The sequence below is a fragment of the Amblyomma mixtum genome, chromosome 1 (assembly GCF_055824585.1).
Source record: "Amblyomma mixtum isolate Tamu chromosome 1, ASM5582458v1, whole genome shotgun sequence".
Taxonomy (NCBI): Eukaryota; Metazoa; Arthropoda; class Arachnida; order Ixodida; family Ixodidae; genus Amblyomma; species Amblyomma mixtum.
In genome coordinates, this window is record NC_143012.1 from 36,002,288 (window position 1) to 36,020,266 (window position 17,979).

Consider the following 17,979-nt stretch of genomic DNA (forward strand, 5'->3'; position numbering starts at 1 on the left):
TTCTGGTGTAGCAACAAGGTGTACTGGCGTAGCGACGCGAGGGTTCGAGCGAGCACGCTCAACTAAAGGTGCTCGAATACAAGAAGGAAGATAGCGTGTTTGTTTGCGTATAAATATACATAACCTGAGAGCGACTGCATTTTCCGAATCTTGTTACTTTGTTTATTACAGGCTAATCTTTTCTTTTTGTGTGTTTGTGAGGAACACTTTGTTGCGGATGACTTCCCTGTACGACGTGATGTGTGCTATGACACTTCTTGCTTCTGTGACGGGAATGCATTTTCTGCTACCTTGGATGCCACCACAAAAACCGCTTACGACGGAAAACCTCTGCCATACATGATATCTCGCGAACCAGCCACACGCTTCTGGAAGTCCTCTCCTCAAGATGATAGTTTCCACTCTACTATAAGGACTCACGGGATGGAGTGTAGCAGCTGTTCTGAACTTTCAGAGTGTGTCTCTGTATACTAAACCTTCCGACTTGTAGCTGTGGTGTGTAAGTTACGGGCACGAGGCGACGACTTCCAGAAGTGTGGGGTTGGCATGCGAGCGCGTGTAAATAGCATATTTGTCGTGGCCATCTCCTCGCTCTAGTAGCTTCCACTGCAGTGGCACAAGTTGTGCGAGACTTACAAATAAAGTATTCGCATACAGGTGGAAAGCATACTCGCAAAGCAGGGCGCGTAAGCCCAGCGTAGGTGCACAAAAACCGGAACTTGGGCAAGGTACTGCCGTATGCAAGCAGCGTGTTCGTCACATTTGGTTCAGTGAGAAAAAAAATAAAAAGAACAACTTAGGTTTCAACACGGTAGATCGAAGTTGTTTCGGTTTAATATTTGTGCATTTTAGCGCATCTAGATGTCAAACACTGCGATGTGAGCGCTTTAATTTGGTCTCGCTTTGGACGGGTTAGATTTATCCGCTCAGTTTTGACTCTCATAGCCGTAGCATGCCTGGTTGACAGTTCAGTGAATGCATGGGTATAATCCGGTACGACCTAAGTCTGCATTCAGTGAAGCTCCGCCCAACTTCATGACCACCATGCAGAATCCCTCCGCGACAAGAAAGTAGTCGGTTGTTGAAGCGTTTCTTGTCTAAACAAAAAGCTATCACAAATAGAAATTAAAAGCGCGAGAAGTTTGTTTTCTGTGACTTTTTTAATAGAGTGACGTAATAAAATGTTAATTTCGTCTACTGCTATCGCAGTAATATAGACCCTGGCGAGCCACGTGTTGCTTATTCCAAGTGTTGTTTTAGCGCGATAGCGTTAGAAGCGTCATCGGAAGAAACATGTGTCGTCGGTCGTGGTGACGTCACTACTGGAAGGAAGTGACGTCACCAGACCGGAAGGGATGCCGTTTCTGGTAAAGACAACAGCGTCTAATCCTAAAGCATTGCCAATACAATGTAACTAGGTGTGCCTGTAAATTTCTTTTTATACTCTGCTGTAGCCAGCGAGATATATCTGCGAGAAATGTTCAGAAAGTTTTGTTGACAACTTATGTTTGTTGACAATACTCCGCTGTGTTGTCAACTGTAGAAGTGTCGTTAACACGTAAGCCTCGCCCTTCAGCATTCAGCGTTTAATTAGCAAAGTTTATACACAGAAAAGAAAGCGTACGCTATTAAGAAAACGTGCAAAAATTTACGAAGTAATTTTGACGTTAAACAATACAGAACCAGGTTCAGATTGCCCGCATCGATTGCCGGCTCACACCCGACCTTTAATTCGTCCGATCTCGCTCATTCCTCGTCGCCATCAAATCGCTGCGCCAGCCGTGGCTCGAAATTTAAGGCGTGTAATCCATCGCCAAACTCGCGGGCGCTCTCACAAAAAGAGAATTAAATCTATCTGCGACCATCTATCTGTTATTCTTCCATCTTCTCGCACTTTAATACGCAATAACAACAATCCCGACGACAAACATGCATACGCTCACTTCATTCTCGTCCGCCCCCTAATTTAGCCGGCGAAACGAATGCGTTCCGAACACGCACGCTAAGGAACGGTAAAGAACGCGAGTGCCAGGGGAACACAGCTCTCTTTTCTGTTTTTCGTTTAACTCTTAACGGCCGCGGAAGACAGCAGTTGGCGAGATGGAGATCGACGAACCCTGATTTGTTTTTCCGCAACGGATTACACGACGCGTTTCTTAAATCGAGCGCACGGCGCAGCGCCTTGGTATAGGCGCGCCTTGCTTTGTTTACAAGTCTCGGGCCCCCCTCTCAATCCCGCTCCCCCTCTCGCGGTCGGTTGTCCTGTGGTGGCGGCAGCGTCTTGTTTGCGGTATCGATTCGCAGCCCCCCCCCCCCCCCCCCCCCCCTTCCTTCCCCACAACGCGAGCAGCTGCCGCGTTCAATTCAGGCGCTAGAAGCAGCGGCAGGAGCAGCCGCGCAAAAGTGGGCAGCGCGGCTAATCGAGCCCACCGCGCCGCGGATGCCGGCGCACAGATTAGCTTTCCTTTCCAATGCCAGGCGGCCGCACCGAGGTTGGCGCCCGAGCGCGTCGTTTTTCTTCGCGCCCTTTCGGAGGCATGCCTCCTCCCTGTAGAGCCAGCGGTATAGTTTAGTGGTGTATGCGCTCCAAGGAGGAGCGCGCCTCCTTCCTCGGAGCTGTGGCCCCCACCGGTGCCACCCAATTTGGCGGCGCAGTGGCTCGGATGTGGTCGTAGTTCGAGGAGAGAGCCGCGTGGGTTCTTATTCTGGCCGTGAATTTTTTACGAGGTCGTCTCCCGTCGGGCCGAGCTTGCCCTCTCTCTCAATGGAAACTCGAAGGAAGTGGTTTGGGAGAGGAGGAGGACGGAGGAGTCAGGAAGAGAGTCGTCCTTCGAGAACGCGTTTCTGGAGTGAGGCCAACTTCGCTTTTTGAGCAGGTTTTTCTCGCTTTCAGCGACGTCCTTGACTACGGAAGCCCTATTTAAATAAAGTTCACTAAGTGATGATGATCTTTAAAGGTGCGGGGGAAGCTTGGACAAAGAGCACAATAGCACAAGATGTTCTAGTCTACACAAGGTGGGGTCAATGACCCATTTTTCAAACTGTTCACCTCAGAGAAGTGGAGCACCAAGATAATAGAATGCTAGTACCCAATAGAAAACTGATGAATGCTTTGGCACTGGGCGTGGCACTCATTCACAAAGGTTTGGAAGAGACTTTTTTTCATGCACACATGTGTGTAGTACCGTAGCTGATGCTCTTTCTCGTGCACCTGACATTGCGCAAAATCTTTCCACCTCCATCACAAAACACCTAACCCCTATAACATTCTGTGCCTTCGTTCCCGCGTGTACTGCCCCCTTTCCCCAAATCTAACTCGGGTAAAGTAGTTCTCCCTGAGGCGACTCCGGGTCAGACTCCGGTGGTTCGGCACCAGTGGCGTAGCCAAGCTTTATAAAAACTGTGCAGAACCTGGTTCTGACGACACTTAGCACTTAACTATGGACATGCCCAAAAACATCACTGGCGCGCGCCAGGGTTCTTCGGGAGGCAGGGCTAGCTCCGAACAATGACTAGCACTCCCCCTTGTAGTTTACGGACAAAGCCTAACTCGTAGTCCGTGTCGTTACGTGAAACTGGACTGCATGCTTAATTGAAAGACTTTATTTACTGTCTCAACTTTCGATGTCCTGTAGCAAACTGGAAAAGGCATATGTATAAGAGCTGCGCAGTGACCATAATCCTCTTCAGCAAAAGTGATAGGATACCAATCCGGAAAGGTGTCTCAAGCTGTAATAAAACCTCGCTGCTGCTTTTCACTGAGTGTTTACATGAGGTGTGTAGAGAATTGGGTTTGGATTAGGTGGAGATATAACTTAACTAAGAACAACCCACTATCCTTAGATTCGGTGACATCCTTCTGTGCATTACGCAGGTGGAGGTATGAACATCGCTCTGTTCAGCACCTACGCATTGGAAACTGTTACGGAATAGGTCTAACTAGGCCAAGTAGTGGTCACAGGTCCACACCATCAGAATGGAATAACTAGTAGAATCATAGGATGGAGTGAATTAAGGAGGTATTCGTAATCGTAGTACATTTATTTCCTCCATTCGTAAAGCTATGCCAGTGCGTTGGTCCAGCTCGTCACCTCGGAGTTGTTAAAGAGAATCAAAACATTCTTCTCCGCTGCTGCCGCGGCGGCCGCGTATCGACGGAGACGATAAACAAGAAGCCCGTGTGCTGTGCGATGTTACTGCACGTTAAAGAACCACAGGTGGCCTAAAAACCATACCATACCACACCGTACAATATTATGCCATACCATGCCATACCATGCCATACCATGCCATACCATGCCATACCATGCCATGACATACCATACCATACCATGCCGTACCGTACCGTACCGTACCGTACCGTACCGTACCGTACCGTACACCATACCATACCACACCATACCATACGAGTCTGCGCACGGGGCCGCGGCGATCGAACAGATCGCTGTCATCGCGCGCCACTAAAGGAAATGCTGGAAACGTACTACAGATCTACCATCTCTTTATCCGCTAGATGCCGACAAAAGTGTCCTTATAATGCACGCATTTTTTCTTTTCCCGGCGCTATTCGAAAGCGTCGGGGCAGGCTCTGCAGCTTCTACTCAGAGCCTAATTGTGTGCCCCGTGGTGGGCGGCGGTTCGCTGAATGCGCCGGCTTCCACGACGGACGGCACCGAGGAGGCCTTGCGCCTCCTCCTCCTGGGCTTTCTGCTGCCGCGGGAGTCCTGGGAGAGCTGCTCCAGCGAAACCGGCGTGGAAGCCGACGCCGCCCTGGTCCGCGTTGACGCCGGCGAGCCCGCTCCTCCGCTCGACCGGCTGGGCGACGGCGGGCCGGAGGGGGATGCCTTCTTCGCCTCTTTCAGCCGGGAAGGGGAGCCAGCGCTGTTGTGATGTGCACAGAAGGAGACCAAAGGAGGATAGTAGGTCGGAGTTCGGCCGTATTTCAAGACCTAGTCTGCTATTAAGCATAGAGAAAAATTCAAGGGGCGCTTTGACTGTCTAAAGTGCATAGAGGCGAAAGCGTTTTCCGCACCACTTTGCCTGCCTCTGTGGCACTGGTGACGTCACCACTGTATGACATCACATAAAATTAATGCATAATCGCTAATTATTGGCTAATTACTAATTAGTGACTAAATACTAATTAACTACTAATTAATGACGCTCAAGCGTCGCCTTTAGGAGCGGTACGCGACAGCGTGTTGTAGCGCTGCCAACGAGTCCACGGAACACCACCACCCGTTCGGCGCGATGCGTTGCCCTTTGAACGCAACGCTTTTTGAGGAAACGAAATGGCGCAGTAATTCTCTGTCATCTCGGTGGACACCTTAACCGGACCGTACAGGAAGGGAGGAAGTAGGAGCGAAAGAAGAAAGAGGAGCCGTAATGAAGAAAATGAAAACTGTATTTGAGGAAATGAAATTACTCAGTAACTGTCTCACACATCTCGGTGGACACCCATTAAAAGTGTGACACCTCTGCCGACAAGCTTCTGCTGACAACCTCGTTTAAGAGAATTTATTGTTTACCAAAAGATCTACAATTCAACAGACATGTTCAACAAGTTCACAATGTGGACTGCATTCAAAATCACATCACAAGTGGTCGATTTTTACAGTTCAAGATAAGAAGAGCTGGTTTTATGTAAACCCTCTGACCTTTTGTCGACAACGATGAGGCATTAAAAGCTTTTGCCTTAAAATGGAAGGGCGAATAAAGAAAATACGAGAACGAATGGCACCGGTGGAAGTGATGATAAATTTTAAAGGGGAAGAGAAGCTTTAGTTAAAGAGCATCATGACACAGGGCATTCTTGCCTACTCAGGTGCAGGTCAAAGATCCTTTTCCAAGCATTCCACCCTATGGAAGATGAGTACAACGCCAGGGGAAAGCTTGAATAGCTAATGGGAACTGGTGGGAGCCAGGCAGCACTGGGGATTGGACCCAGTACTTTCCCATACATGGCGAACCCTTACAATTTTTTTAGACACTCTATAGACTGTCCATAGACTTCTGTCTATAAATCCTAGAGAACAGTCTATAGGCAAAACAAATGCTGCAGACAATCTATAGACAATCTATATATTTATGGCCATACACTTATAGACTGTTTATAGATAGTTTATAGACTGTCTATAAACCACTTTTATAAGGGAATACTTAAACCACTAGGCCACCACTGCAGGGGCGCGAATGGAAGTAAGTAAAGGTGATCCCCAGCGGACATTCACGAAGCTTAACCCCAACAGATGACAATGATAGACCACAAGCACCCCGTGCATCGCGACACGACCTTGGTGCAGACAGCGCCACTATTCCGGTACATTACACGTTCTCCGGGCGCTCATAGCGGAAGGCGTTCTCAGGATCGCTCATTTTATTAGTGCGAAAGCACTCACACGCTTACCAACTCCATGAATCTTGTCACAATCTTTGCGCCGTTGCGTAGCAACACCGACACCATGTTAAGTTAAAAAGAAAAATAAATATCCACGATTTGAAGTCGAACCCGCGGCGGCGCGGACAGATCAGCTCGCAGACCACTGCGTGAGAGCACTCAGCTATCGCTGCAGCCGAACACGTCTCGTGTTGAACATCAACACACACTCGCGCTTTGCATTGTCTGTGTTCGTCTTCATCAACTTCCATCTGCGGCGCAAACTGATAAGATCAGCTTAATCTCGATCAGAGCTTACACGAGTCTAATATAATCGCCAGACGTGCCGATGACTCATCAAAGCAAAACCATGAGCCAACCAGGCTAAACACGTGCTCTCTCACTTCTACTCGATTTAACTACGTTAAAACCCTGCGAATTTCTCACCAGATAAAGGAGCCCCGGTCAAAGAGACGTTATGCTACGTCGAAAGCGGTGATATACGTGAAAACCGTTAAGTACAGTCTTTGTCAAAACTAACGAGGCAGCATGGTTTGCTTCTAGCTCGGACAGTGGAGCCCTTACAGCTTCCCTGAAGCTGAAATGGTCGTTAAAGGTAAGGACTGGGGGTCTTCTTACCTTCCAACACGTTTTGATCTTTAGGAGAGCCTCAAGGGCTCCACTATGCAAGCTAGAAGCAAACCATGCAGCCTGGTTACTTTTGACAAAGACTGTACATACTCGAATGAGCAGGTTTGCTCTGAACGGCTTGCATTATTTAGTGCAGCGTTCAACAATTACCTCAATCTATTTCACTTTTGCATCTCGGCCACAGAAGTGGCACCTATAGAGTGCGCATACCCCCCGTCCGTGGGTGTGACGCTGGGTCCGGGCGTCTCAGATACGGACGTTGAACGGGCAGGCGTCACTGGCTCCTGCGCCGCAGGCGGTGAGGGCGGTGGCTGGCGACTCCGGCCGCTAGAGGGCGTGGCCGACGGCTGATCTAGGGCGTCAGCTCCGGCTACCGGCTTCGGCTGATAGGCGCCCAACACATCCGGCATCAGACCGGTGCCGATGAGTGCGCTGCGAATAGTACCAGTTGTGAGTGGGATAGACGTGAGCTGTACGAGCACGCAGTTAGCAGCAGTCTCTTTATGTGGGGCTTCAATCGAGGAGATGATGTTTATCATAATAATGTTGTTTTATTAACGTCATCATCCCCATTAATGAAAACCATGCAGCTTGTGACGCAAGGTGTCCAAAGTTAGTGCTTGTCTCTTGACAGCTTGACGACGATGCCCTGGCCACTACGCTTCATAAGGTTTAACACGAACACAGTGTATGTAGATGTTGGATACAGATGCAACACATATGGCTTATCAGGTGCTCAATGACAACGAGAAATAACTAGCGGTGTGCAAATAGTAATTTTTTGAAACAAAGCCCAAGGCGAATATTGTAGCAAAACTATGGTAACGTCTAAGTCACCTTAAGAGTGGAATGCATTTATCGCAGCTTCTGTTCAAACTTCTGTGTGTGTTTGCGTCAGTTTCTTTGCAATTTCCGGTCCGTTAAACGCCATAATCGGAATGCTAGCTGCAGTAACAGGCATTTGCTGTGCTGTGACGGTGCTGACGTTTGCAATATGAAATTTTTTCTTATATTTATTTCGATTTTCTATCTAGGATCCAGTTTGGAAACTAGCTTGCTCGCAACCTGGTGGGAAGGTTGTGATGACGCCACAAGATCATGTGACCTATCTCGACCAATCCAATTTAATTACCACGTTGGGCAGGTTGCTCACAATCCGGTGGCCAAGTTGCCACCTGCTATAGTGGGAAGGTTGTGATGATGTCACAACGTCACATGACCACCATCGAACAGTCAACGAATTTCGTCTCGGACGTCGGCGGGGTTTTGGTGTGACGACAACTCTAACTGCAATCAAAAATTGGTGTCAGTCCTGGCGCATGAACTTAAACGCCTCAAAATGCACACACACATGGTCATTACAAGGAAGAAAAAACCATTAATTTGTACATATAAAATCAACAATGTAGCAATTAAGCCGGTTGACAAATTTAAATACCTGGGTGTAGTAATTGACTCGAAGCTAACCTGGAGCGCTCATGTTCAATACGTCGTTTCGGCGTCGCTAAGGAGGCTATGGCTACTTAAACACCGGCTGAAACATTGCACTAGTAGGACTAAACTCGCTGCCTACACGACACTCATTAGACCATTGCTTGATTATGCCGATGTTGTGTGGGATCCCCACACAAAAAATGACATCAGTAACATTGAAAGCGTGCAAAAGAAAGCCCTTAGATTTATTTATAATACTTACAGCAGAAGAGCCTCGGTCACTGATCTCAGAACACGGTCTGGCCTCCCAACATTAGAATTTCGGCGTAGACTCCATCGCCTTCAAACTATGTTTAATATAGTTAACAAACTAACAAAAATGGATTCCGACATCTACATCAATTTCAATAAAAGAAGAGAAACAAGAGCAAGCACAGCAAAACAATTTTGATGCCACAGGCTAAGACTAGCGCCTATCGCTTCTCGTTCTTCCCTCGAACTATTGCAGAGTGGAGTGCTCTACCGCAAGAAGTCGCCAGTCTGACCTCGGTCGAATCCTTTGCGTCTGCCGTGCACTCTTTGCAATGAAGCGCGTTAGTTTTAGAGTGTCCAGTTCTCCTGTATTTGCAGTTTGCAGATGTGTGTTTTTTTGTTTTTTTCAATGACGCCAGTGTCCGTCTTTTTGTAATTTTGTATAAGCTGAATTTACTCACGCAGTAGTCTGTATTGCAAGTCATTTCCTTATGCTTTCTTGCCACTCACATTCTCGTTTTGTAGTGCCGACTTTGACTTTTCTTTTCTGTACTTACTCACTCCTGCCTGGACTGCCAAGAGGCAGTTGGCAGTATCAAATAAATAAATAAATAAACAAAAATAAATAAATAAATAAATAAATAAATAAATAAATACTGCCGCATTAAAACCAAATCCAATACTAATCGAACAGTGAAAGAAGCGAATCGAGTACGAAGCGATAATTTACGTGGTTATTCGCTCTTGCGAAAATTATCCCATCGTCTTCCTATCCGTAGCTAACATGCGCTGTCCTTAATCTAACCTCTGGCTTACTGCCCGATAGGTGGGTACTGCAGACACCTCCGTTGAAGTCATTGGATACGATATCAGAGTAGCGCCTTTCTGTGCCGCACGCCACTGGGCATAAAGTATACATATGGCTGAAACAACCAATGTTGCCAGACCAGTGAGTGCCAACTTTTTCAGAACATTTGTTGAGAGCGACGCCCTTCCACTACTTCTAAGCTATCCTCTAGAACATGCATAAATAGGTGCGGCTTAAACGAGCTGCAAAAATTCATTTTTCCCCGTTTCTTCCGTGTGTTCAAAGCATCGTCGACGCGCGGGTTTAGGCCATCACTTATAACAACGACGTTGCGAACGCAGAGGCACAGGGCCCTACCGAGGTGATTGTGCTGGGAAGGAGCTAGGTACGCAGAGGAGGTGTGCGGTACTCTTGAAAAGATTGACTTGACGTTTACAATCGTAGTAATTCAAAACTCAGTGACAGCTGGCATGTTACGAAATGTTGCATGTTGCGAGAGTACTTGTGTTGTGTTGTCGTCGTCTTCCCTGCCGTCTTCGTCTTTTTGCACTCGTTAACAATGAATGTTGTCGAAATGTCTGGTTTCCGTTCGGAATGCTTAATAACTCTGGGTAGGGGTGCGAGATGTCTGTTCCTTTTTGTGCCACTACACTCACATTGGGCCGCCGCGGTGGCTCAGCGGTTATGGTGCTCGGCTGCTGACCCAAAAGACGCGGGTTCGATCCCGGCCGCGGTGGCTAGAATTTCTTTGGAGGAGAAATTCTAGAGGCCCGTGTACTGTGCGATGTCAGTGCACGTTAAAGAACCCCAGGTGGTCGAAATTTCCGGAGCCCTTCACTACGGCGTCTCTCATAGCCTTAGTCGCTTTGGGACGTTAAACCCCATAAACCAAACCAAACCACTCACATTGGCGCCAAGGGTGAGATCTAGTGAATGACTCGTGACGTCACGAGTGACGTCCCTGTGTTCTGTCCAATCAGTGATCGGCATTCTGGTCAATGAGCGTGGAGTGTCATGACGTCATGCGTTACGCCATTTCCTTCTGACCAATCAGCGTGACGCATGAAGGGTACACGACTTTAACAGCTCTCGCTGTAAAAATTTACAGCGACTCTAATCACTGTACCACTCTCACCTGAAGACGGCCGACACGACGAGTATGACCGTGACGCTGGCCAGCATGCAGGCCGTGCGGAAAGGGAACCGCTGCTCGCCGCGCCTCTCATCGAAGAGCGGCAGTCGGACAGTGGCCGGCAGACCGACTTCTGGCGCGCCGCACAGCGCGCGAAGCAGGGCGGACGCCGCGAATCCCGCCAGGCATCCGTACGCGTTGCTGGGCAAGTAGAAGGCGGCCAGCAGCTGCGGGAACAGCGTCACGTAGGCCAGGTCGGCGCACAGCCGCAGCAACCCCGCCGTGACGCCCAGGCTGTTCGACACCGACCACGAGAGGACGCCCGAGGCCACCATGCTCAGTCGGAGCACCCAGCACACCTCGCGCTCCTGGGCCTGCATGCGAGCGCACGTTCATAGAGGAAAAAGTTAACGGGCCATCAATGCGATTCATGTGGAGGGGAATGTGTTAGCATGTCGGCTTTGATCTAATCAGCGGTTTGTCCTGACGGACTGAATTCCTTCACGCTAATGGCAATTGAAGTACTTTGCTACCCTGCAGCGCTGGTTCAAATCTCCTGCCGTTATGTGTGACTTGCTTCATGCTCGTCAGATGGCGCTTCCTTGCTCTTCATCTGGGGGCGGGGGAGGGGGGGGGGGGTATTTTTTGGGTTCAAGTGCCCGCGTATGCTCTTGCATTTGGACTGACTAGCGCACGGATGAAAGCTTATGGAGGTGACTGTATCGAAAGTATACAGCGCATAAGGCTTGCAGTTTAACACGCTGGGTGAAAGGCACCGGCAATGGTGGAGTGGTCTAAAGCAGCAGCAAGCTAAGCTAAGCTAATCTCTTTCTGCCAGCGCGGATTCGCATCCCACTCGAGGCTATGTGCATGAGTTTTTAGATGCCACTTCCAGCTATAAGGCTTAACACGGATGACGGACGGAATTAAGTCAAATGGAGGTTCTAATGCTAAGTCATTCAAAAAATGCTAAACTAGGCTTAATGAGAACATTCGGCGAGAACCGTCATGTCCAGCTCTTTTTCTACGACGGCGCCTTCCATTTTATCCCGATTCTCGTCTTTCTCTCTTCCTCTTTCTTCTTCACGATCATTAAGATAATTAATAGGGATCACTGTACGAGGATCACTTCACTGCACTGGGTAGGGTATATATACGCACGGCCGGCCTGAGCAGGGCGTGATAGACGTTGTGCGTGGCCACGGAACCCAGGGCCAAGCAGCCCGAAGCCAGGGAGGACAGGGCGGACGACACTAGCGCCGCCATCAGGACGGGGCCGAACACAGCCGGCGTGAGCCGCTCCATGGCATACGGCAGCAGCCGATAGGGGGCCTCCGCGCCCGCCAGCCGGGCTGGCTGGTCCGCCGAGATGGCCGTGAAGTCTGACAGAGAAGGAAAATGGCCGAATACTTGACAATGTTCCCGCCAGGACTGGCTCAGAAAAAGTTGGCAATGACTTAGCTTGGCTATGCCAGGATATACGTAGCGAAAGCGAGCGCAACGACGAGGCAAGCGGTGTGACGTCACACCAAACGGCGGCGGCGCCTCCGCAGCGAGGCGCGCGGTGTGAAGTCATGCCAGATGGCGCAGCGAGCGCGCGGCGTCCGCCAGCTGCGGCGGTTGCTAGGCAACGGCTCAAGGCTGGTCTCTGGGCCCCCTCGGATACCGCCACAGCGAAATCGCAAGTTCGTGGCCAATGTAGCTTTCGCTACAAAAGCACATGGATTGCACAGCGACACCGCATCAGGCACGAAGTTATACAGGCATGCCAATTGGTAGTATAACAAACACGATTGACAACGCGAGGACCGTGGGAAGATAGTTAAATACTAAGAGCTGCGTCTTTTCTGAAGTCAGAGCTCTCTGCTTGTCTGCTTGACATTTTTTCATCTTGCTATCGACTGCAAGGTAGAATCTTCGTTTCCTGTTGCGGGCGTCATTTTCAGGCGGGCAGTCAATAACGTCTTCCCTTTCTTCATGCCTCCTCCTTATTCTAATCTCAGTGCAACAGGCCGGTACCCGTGCTTGCCAAACATGTCCAGTGACCACTCGGCGTGTTCACCTTAAGTGTATGCAACGCCAAACTTTCCGAACATATGACGGGGCCGCTTGTTTAAGATAAGAACACTCACTGCAGCCTACCCCATCTAGAGGCGAGTTGGCGAAACTGGATGGCCGGACTCAAGGTTCGCTACATTCCTCTGTGTTACACTTAACAACCAGAGCAAGCCAACCCCCTTCTCGTTTGCAGGGACCAAAAATGTGATGATGATGATGAACTTTTATGGCACAAGGGCAGCTTTGGCCAGAGGGCGCCATGGAACAAGGTAGTCTTCATTTAACAAAGTATCATCTAAGACCCGTTTCCCAAGCATTTTACCCCGATAAGCCAAGCACCTGGCCAGGAGAAAGCTTGTATCCGTTATATCACCGATGGATACCCGGTGGCACTGTGGATCGAACCCCTTCCCTCCCGCATGCGAGACGGATGCTGAAACCATGCTGCGGGGCAGTGACCAAAAAGAGCTTCAGAATTTTAATCAGCGTGAGTTCTGTCTCGTTCATGTCCAGTGCCACCAGTCTCAGGGTGCTCCAGCAACGATCCGACTTATCAGAAGTAAGGTGGCGGCATTGGAAAAAAAAAATTGTCAATTGTGGCGTTCAACGACCAGAAGCGACACACGGGCAGCTAGGAACACCGCAGTGATTCATGATATTAATGATATTCGCTCAAGCGAACATTCAAATATCAAGTTATATTGCTCTTCGATTTATAGCCATATTCCGTTAGCACGCGAACCTTATCTCTAGAGTCGAATGCGAAGGTTAGGCAGGATAGAGTCTGCTAGAGGGCAGGTTTCCGATATCTGGCGAATCTGTCAGTGTTCGGCTAGCGCACAGAATCAAGCGTGACAAGGCAAGTGTTTTTTAATTTCTTTTCAGCGCTCGCGGAGCACTTACGGCTGTTCTCTTACAAAAAAAGTTTTAGACAGTGTATAGAGTGTCTATAGAATTCTGTCCATAAAGTGTATAAACAAATCCTAGAGAACAGTTTATAGGCAATACAAATGCCATGGACAGTGTATAGACAATCTATAGATTTATGACCATACAATTTTAGTAGACTTTTGTCTATACACTATGAATAGACGAAAGCAATATCTATAGGAAGTCAATAGAGTCAATAAGAAGTCTATAGACTGTCTATAGACAATCTTTATAAGGGTATCGCGCTGCACTAGAAACTGCGAATGAAAGTTGAGATGAAAAATGGCGGGAACCGTGCGAGTGTGGGACGCACTGGTGGCCTTGGCGGCGCTCCCGACGATGATGGGTGGCAGCGCCGCGAGCAGGCAGCCAATGCCCGACAGGTACGAGGTGATCTTGGCCGTCACCACTCGGTCGCTGCACAGCACGCCCTGGAAGAACTCCTGCGTTCAGACGCATGCAGGGCGGGGCTAACCTGAGATTGGCTCGAGGCCGACCAGAGGAGAAGTTAAGGAGGCTCATGCTATCCCTAGCAAAAATTGTTTTAGACAGTTTATAGGCTACCGATAGACTTCTGTCTATAAAGTTTATAGACTCTGTATAGGCAAATTATAGAGAGGAGTCTATAAGCAATAAAAATGCTAGAGACAGTCTATCGATAATCTATAGATTTATGGCCATAGACTTTTAAAAGACATTTCTCTATAGACTATGAACAGACAAAAAGGAAATATCTATAGGAAGGCAATAGAGTCTATAAGAAGTATATAGACTGTCTATAGACCATTTTTATAATGGATGCACCGCCTTATCGCCTTTGCTCGACCGCCCAAGGCTTGCACGCTTCTAGGCGTAGGTTACTGGTGCTTAGCCGGTCAATCCATTACTTAAGTGTTAAGCGATCGACGTTCCGATTCTGTTGGTGATTAACTTCATTAGCCAGGCTCACTGAATGAGTGGTTGAAGGATTTATTGAAATTAAGAGATGGGCTGCATTAGTTGATTGTATATGTTTGTTCGTTAGCTTATCACCTGATTTATCAGCTGCCCCTTGCTCGTGGCTCACCTCGATATTCAAAATGTGGGCTTTTCCCACACGGATTATTACTCTCACAGTTTGGTACAGTCGCGCTAAGTATAACCTGTAACGCGTTGATGGTATCCTTAACGAGCGTTAAGGCCGACCGCAGTGCCCCATGGTATGATAGCTAGCCGTACACCCTCAGGTAACATTAAAAGCAGCCATCTTTTCTCAGATATTTACCTTATTGGCCACTTGAAGCATGCGCCTTCTTTGAAGCGCGCTCCGTCCACAGCTGGCACGTGTGTTTCACGTTATTGTGACCGCGAGTGTACCTCACCTCAAGCAACCACTGCAGTGCAGTGTGGTTCAGTAGCCAGATAACTCTAAAAGCATCCCTATTTCTTCAGGTCTCAGCTTAATTCGTCTCTTGGTGACTCTGGCGGGCTAGGCTACTTAATAAAGTGAGCTCCATCCACTGCTTGCTCGCTTGTTTCACGTTATTGGGAACGCGAGTGTACTTCGTCGCCAGCAGCGGAGGAACTTAATTCAGCGTTGCCGAATAGCTCGCCTGTCGCGCGATGCCTCCGAGCGCTGTGGCGCACACGATGTCGAAGACGCTGATGGCATCCTCGGTGCTGATGGCTCCGGGTAGGCTGGCCTCGGGACCCTTCAGCGTACCCACGTAGGTGTGACTCATGCAGAACGGCACGCAGATCCACTGCGCGAATGCAGGCACGTGTTTGTAGGACATATGACGTTGTCGGAGTAGCGCTATAGGTATGTTCCATGTTCAGCATTCTTGGAGAAAAATTTTGAATATTGGAATATTGTAAGGTACTGTTACGGAAATACTGAGGGTAATGGTCTATTTCGATGCGTGGCAATTTTTTTTAAATTTTTTGTACCTCGCATCAAGCAGTTAACACGGCCTTAGAAAAACCAATGGGGAACGCTTTTGACGATAGCGAAAACTTTAATGGGGGGGAAAAAAGTCTATGGGTTTTAACGCAGTTAAACCGAGTAGACCTTCGAAAGCACGTGTCCATTCTTCGCCTCTTTTTTTCTGGCATCTGCACGTGCACGCAACCGCGTTTTTCGCTCTGATCGTCTTTCCACCCTCTCTCCACTCGGCGGCTGCTGGCGCGACGCCCTCCTCCCATTGGCTACGGCTGGCGCGAAGCTCCTCCGAACTTTCCCGAGCTTCCTCCCACTGGCTGCAGCTTGCGAGACGCTCCTCCGAACTAACCCGAGCTAACCCGAGTTACTCCGAGGCTTCACACAAGATTCTTGGTTGAGTTCGACCCCATTAAGTAGCGCTTTCGCACTAAAAAGGCAAACCTACCGACGGGACATCTGCGAATATTCTGACAGCTAGTGAAATCTTACACTACAATTGCCTTGAATAACTTTTCCCCGTTGAAAAATGCTTCTGTCCAGAATTGCTAGTTACGAAAAAGAAGCGAAATTTGTGAGCCTCTTTCACAAGGATGTGGAATTAGTTCTGAGAGCAGTCAAGTGGCGCCCCCTATATCTTGACATTATGTAAACAAAAGCCTGCGCATTTCTGCACTCAGTGGGCGAAGAATTTTTCGTTTTTTCTTTTTGATATACAATCGGTACCGAGAAGAAAAGGCGGTATGCCTGACTATGGCTTTTGCCTGTTACACAGTTGGCCCTCATCATTAAACATGTACTTGCGCAACAAATTTCAATACAATACAATACAGTTCAGTAGAGTACAATAGGAAGATACAAAACTATAGTCAACTCCCGGTATATAGAAATTATAGGGACACAAGCATCACGAATTATGTAAATTAATTTTACCATCTTCGTGCAATACACACCGCCCTGTGCTGTACGACTGTATACGGCGCCATTTTATGACGGTGGCTGTTGGTGGTTGTGACATCACGCGGAAGCGTCTGATTTTTGAAGTCTGTCACACAGGTCTGAACTACACGAGAAGCTTGTGCGACAGGTAATCACGAAGTGATTCGAGTGCCGGCTAGGAAGAAGGGGGAGGGCAGTTGACGTTGGAAGCGAGTGATTAGAGACGTTTGGAATAGTGACGCTATCGGTTAAAGGCATATGGGAACAGCTGTTGGCCAGTGCGCAGGCGCAGTACAATAACCCGAGGGAGGGGCGCTATTGTCGTGCGCTTGCGCACTGCCCCCCAGCTATTTCCCTATGTCCCTAACCGATAGCGTCACCCTAATGTCTCTATTAGCGCGACGACGAAGGATGGCGACCGCGCATCCATACTCAAATTTTCGCGAACCAGCGGTACCCAGTTTTATCCACAAGGGGCGCCTGCAGCTGTCCTTGTATATAGTTCCAAACGTTGACCCGCCGTGTTTTTTTGTTTACCTTTGCTTTTGCCAAATATTGCGAGCGCGCACTAACCATGCCGATGCTGCAGGTGATGAAATGCACGGTGTCCGTGTACACAACGGAGTAGCATCCTCCGAGCGTGGTGTAGGTGAGTACGAAGCAGGCCATGAAGATGGCACCGACGGGCGCACTCACGTTGCCCATGTCCTGGGGGTCCGACTGAAATGAGAAAATGAACCTAGGGACACCAACCCCCGTAATGTCCCTAGCGCGTCAAAAGCAGAGCTTTTTGTTCGCCAGTTTATTAAACCTAGGGAACGTAGCGCTTGACAGTCCCTAGGCACAAAAAGTGGTCGTTCGCAGGTATTCGCCTCGGTATTTGTGCATTTAGCAGTGGCTCAACAAGGCGTTCTGGTCGGCAACAGCCAACTGAAGCGATTGTGCAGGACTCGCCTGCGTTTAAGGCCGTCGGCTGAGACGTGCACATTTAGCCTCGGCGGCTACGACGCCGTGCGAAGCGCTGTGCGGCGACTTAATTTTAAGCATAGTGATTTTGCCGTGGTGTACGTCGGAGGTAATGACCTCACGGGCCCTAAGGTAGGTGCGTGGTTGCTCAACGCTTTCAATTTCGGTTCATTTCTGTACGGAATTCTCATATACTTCACGTCACAGGCCCTTGTCCTGCACCTGCTGCGCGTCGTGTTCGTGGCGAAGGTCTTGCCGCGGTGTTTTGCCACGACGGACTCCCGATCGAGGCAAGCCGTCGCGTGCTTCACCGCAAGCTGACGGCTGCACTTGAGCGGATGCGGTGTGTAGGCACCTTGAACCCAGACGTGAGTACCGATTCATGCTTACCTTAACTGTTGTGCGCCTTTCAGCTAGAGGAAGGCAAGTGCAGTCAGCAAGCCTGCCGAGCGCTGGAGCGGTGTGCCGAGGAACAAAAAAGTGAAATATTGGCTCAGCGCAGTTGACAGGACAAA

General features: G+C 49.0%; 2 protein-coding genes across 2 annotated transcripts; both read right to left on the reverse strand.

Annotated features, from left to right (window-relative positions):
- Positions 1-4,601: 4,601 nt before the first annotated feature.
- On the reverse strand, positions 4,602-14,053 carry LOC149366019 (high-affinity choline transporter 1-like). Its single transcript, XM_089550079.1, has 5 exons — positions 13,955-14,053; positions 11,815-12,035; positions 10,657-11,027; positions 7,238-7,459; positions 4,602-4,881 (listed from the first exon to the last, which is right to left on the reverse strand). The coding sequence occupies exons 2-5, from the start codon at positions 11,956-11,958 to the stop codon at positions 4,602-4,604; spliced, it is 1,017 nt and encodes a 338-aa protein (XP_089406205.1). The 5' UTR covers positions 11,959-12,035; positions 13,955-14,053.
- Positions 13,076-17,203, reverse strand: LOC149366020 (high-affinity choline transporter 1-like). Its single transcript, XM_089569545.1, has 4 exons — positions 17,072-17,203; positions 15,234-15,383; positions 13,955-14,084; positions 13,076-13,155 (listed from the first exon to the last, which is right to left on the reverse strand). Exons 1-4 carry the CDS (start codon positions 17,201-17,203, stop codon positions 13,076-13,078), a joined length of 492 nt encoding a protein of 163 aa, XP_089425671.1.
- Between the last annotated feature and the right edge of the window lie 776 nt (positions 17,204-17,979).

What these genes read in the sequence shown, in the direction of transcription:
- LOC149366019 (XM_089550079.1), bottom strand. Translation starts at nt 11,958, where the DNA reads ATGGAGCGGCTCACGCCGGCTGTGTTCGGCCCCGTCCTGATGGCGGCG. An exon ending in ACGCCCTGCTCAGGCCGGCC is followed by an intron (nt 11,028 to 11,814) that starts GTGCGTATATAT and finishes GCTCGCATGCAG; the next exon opens with GCCCAGGAGCGCGAGGTGTG. An exon ending in GTCGTGTCGGCCGTCTTCAG is followed by an intron (nt 7,460 to 10,656) that starts GTGAGAGTGGTA and finishes TACTATTCGCAG; the next exon opens with CGCACTCATCGGCACCGGTC.
- LOC149366020 (XM_089569545.1), bottom strand. Translation starts at nt 17,203, where the DNA reads ATGGGCAACGTGAGTGCGCCCGTCGGTGCCATCTTCATGGCCTGCTTC. An exon ending in TCACCTGCAGCATCGGCATG is followed by an intron (nt 15,384 to 17,071) that starts GTTAGTGCGCGC and finishes GCATTCGCGCAG; the next exon opens with TGGATCTGCGTGCCGTTCTG. An exon ending in TCGGAGGCATCGCGCGACAG is followed by an intron (nt 14,085 to 15,233) that starts GCGAGCTATTCG and finishes GTCTGAACGCAG; the next exon opens with GAGTTCTTCCAGGGCGTGCT.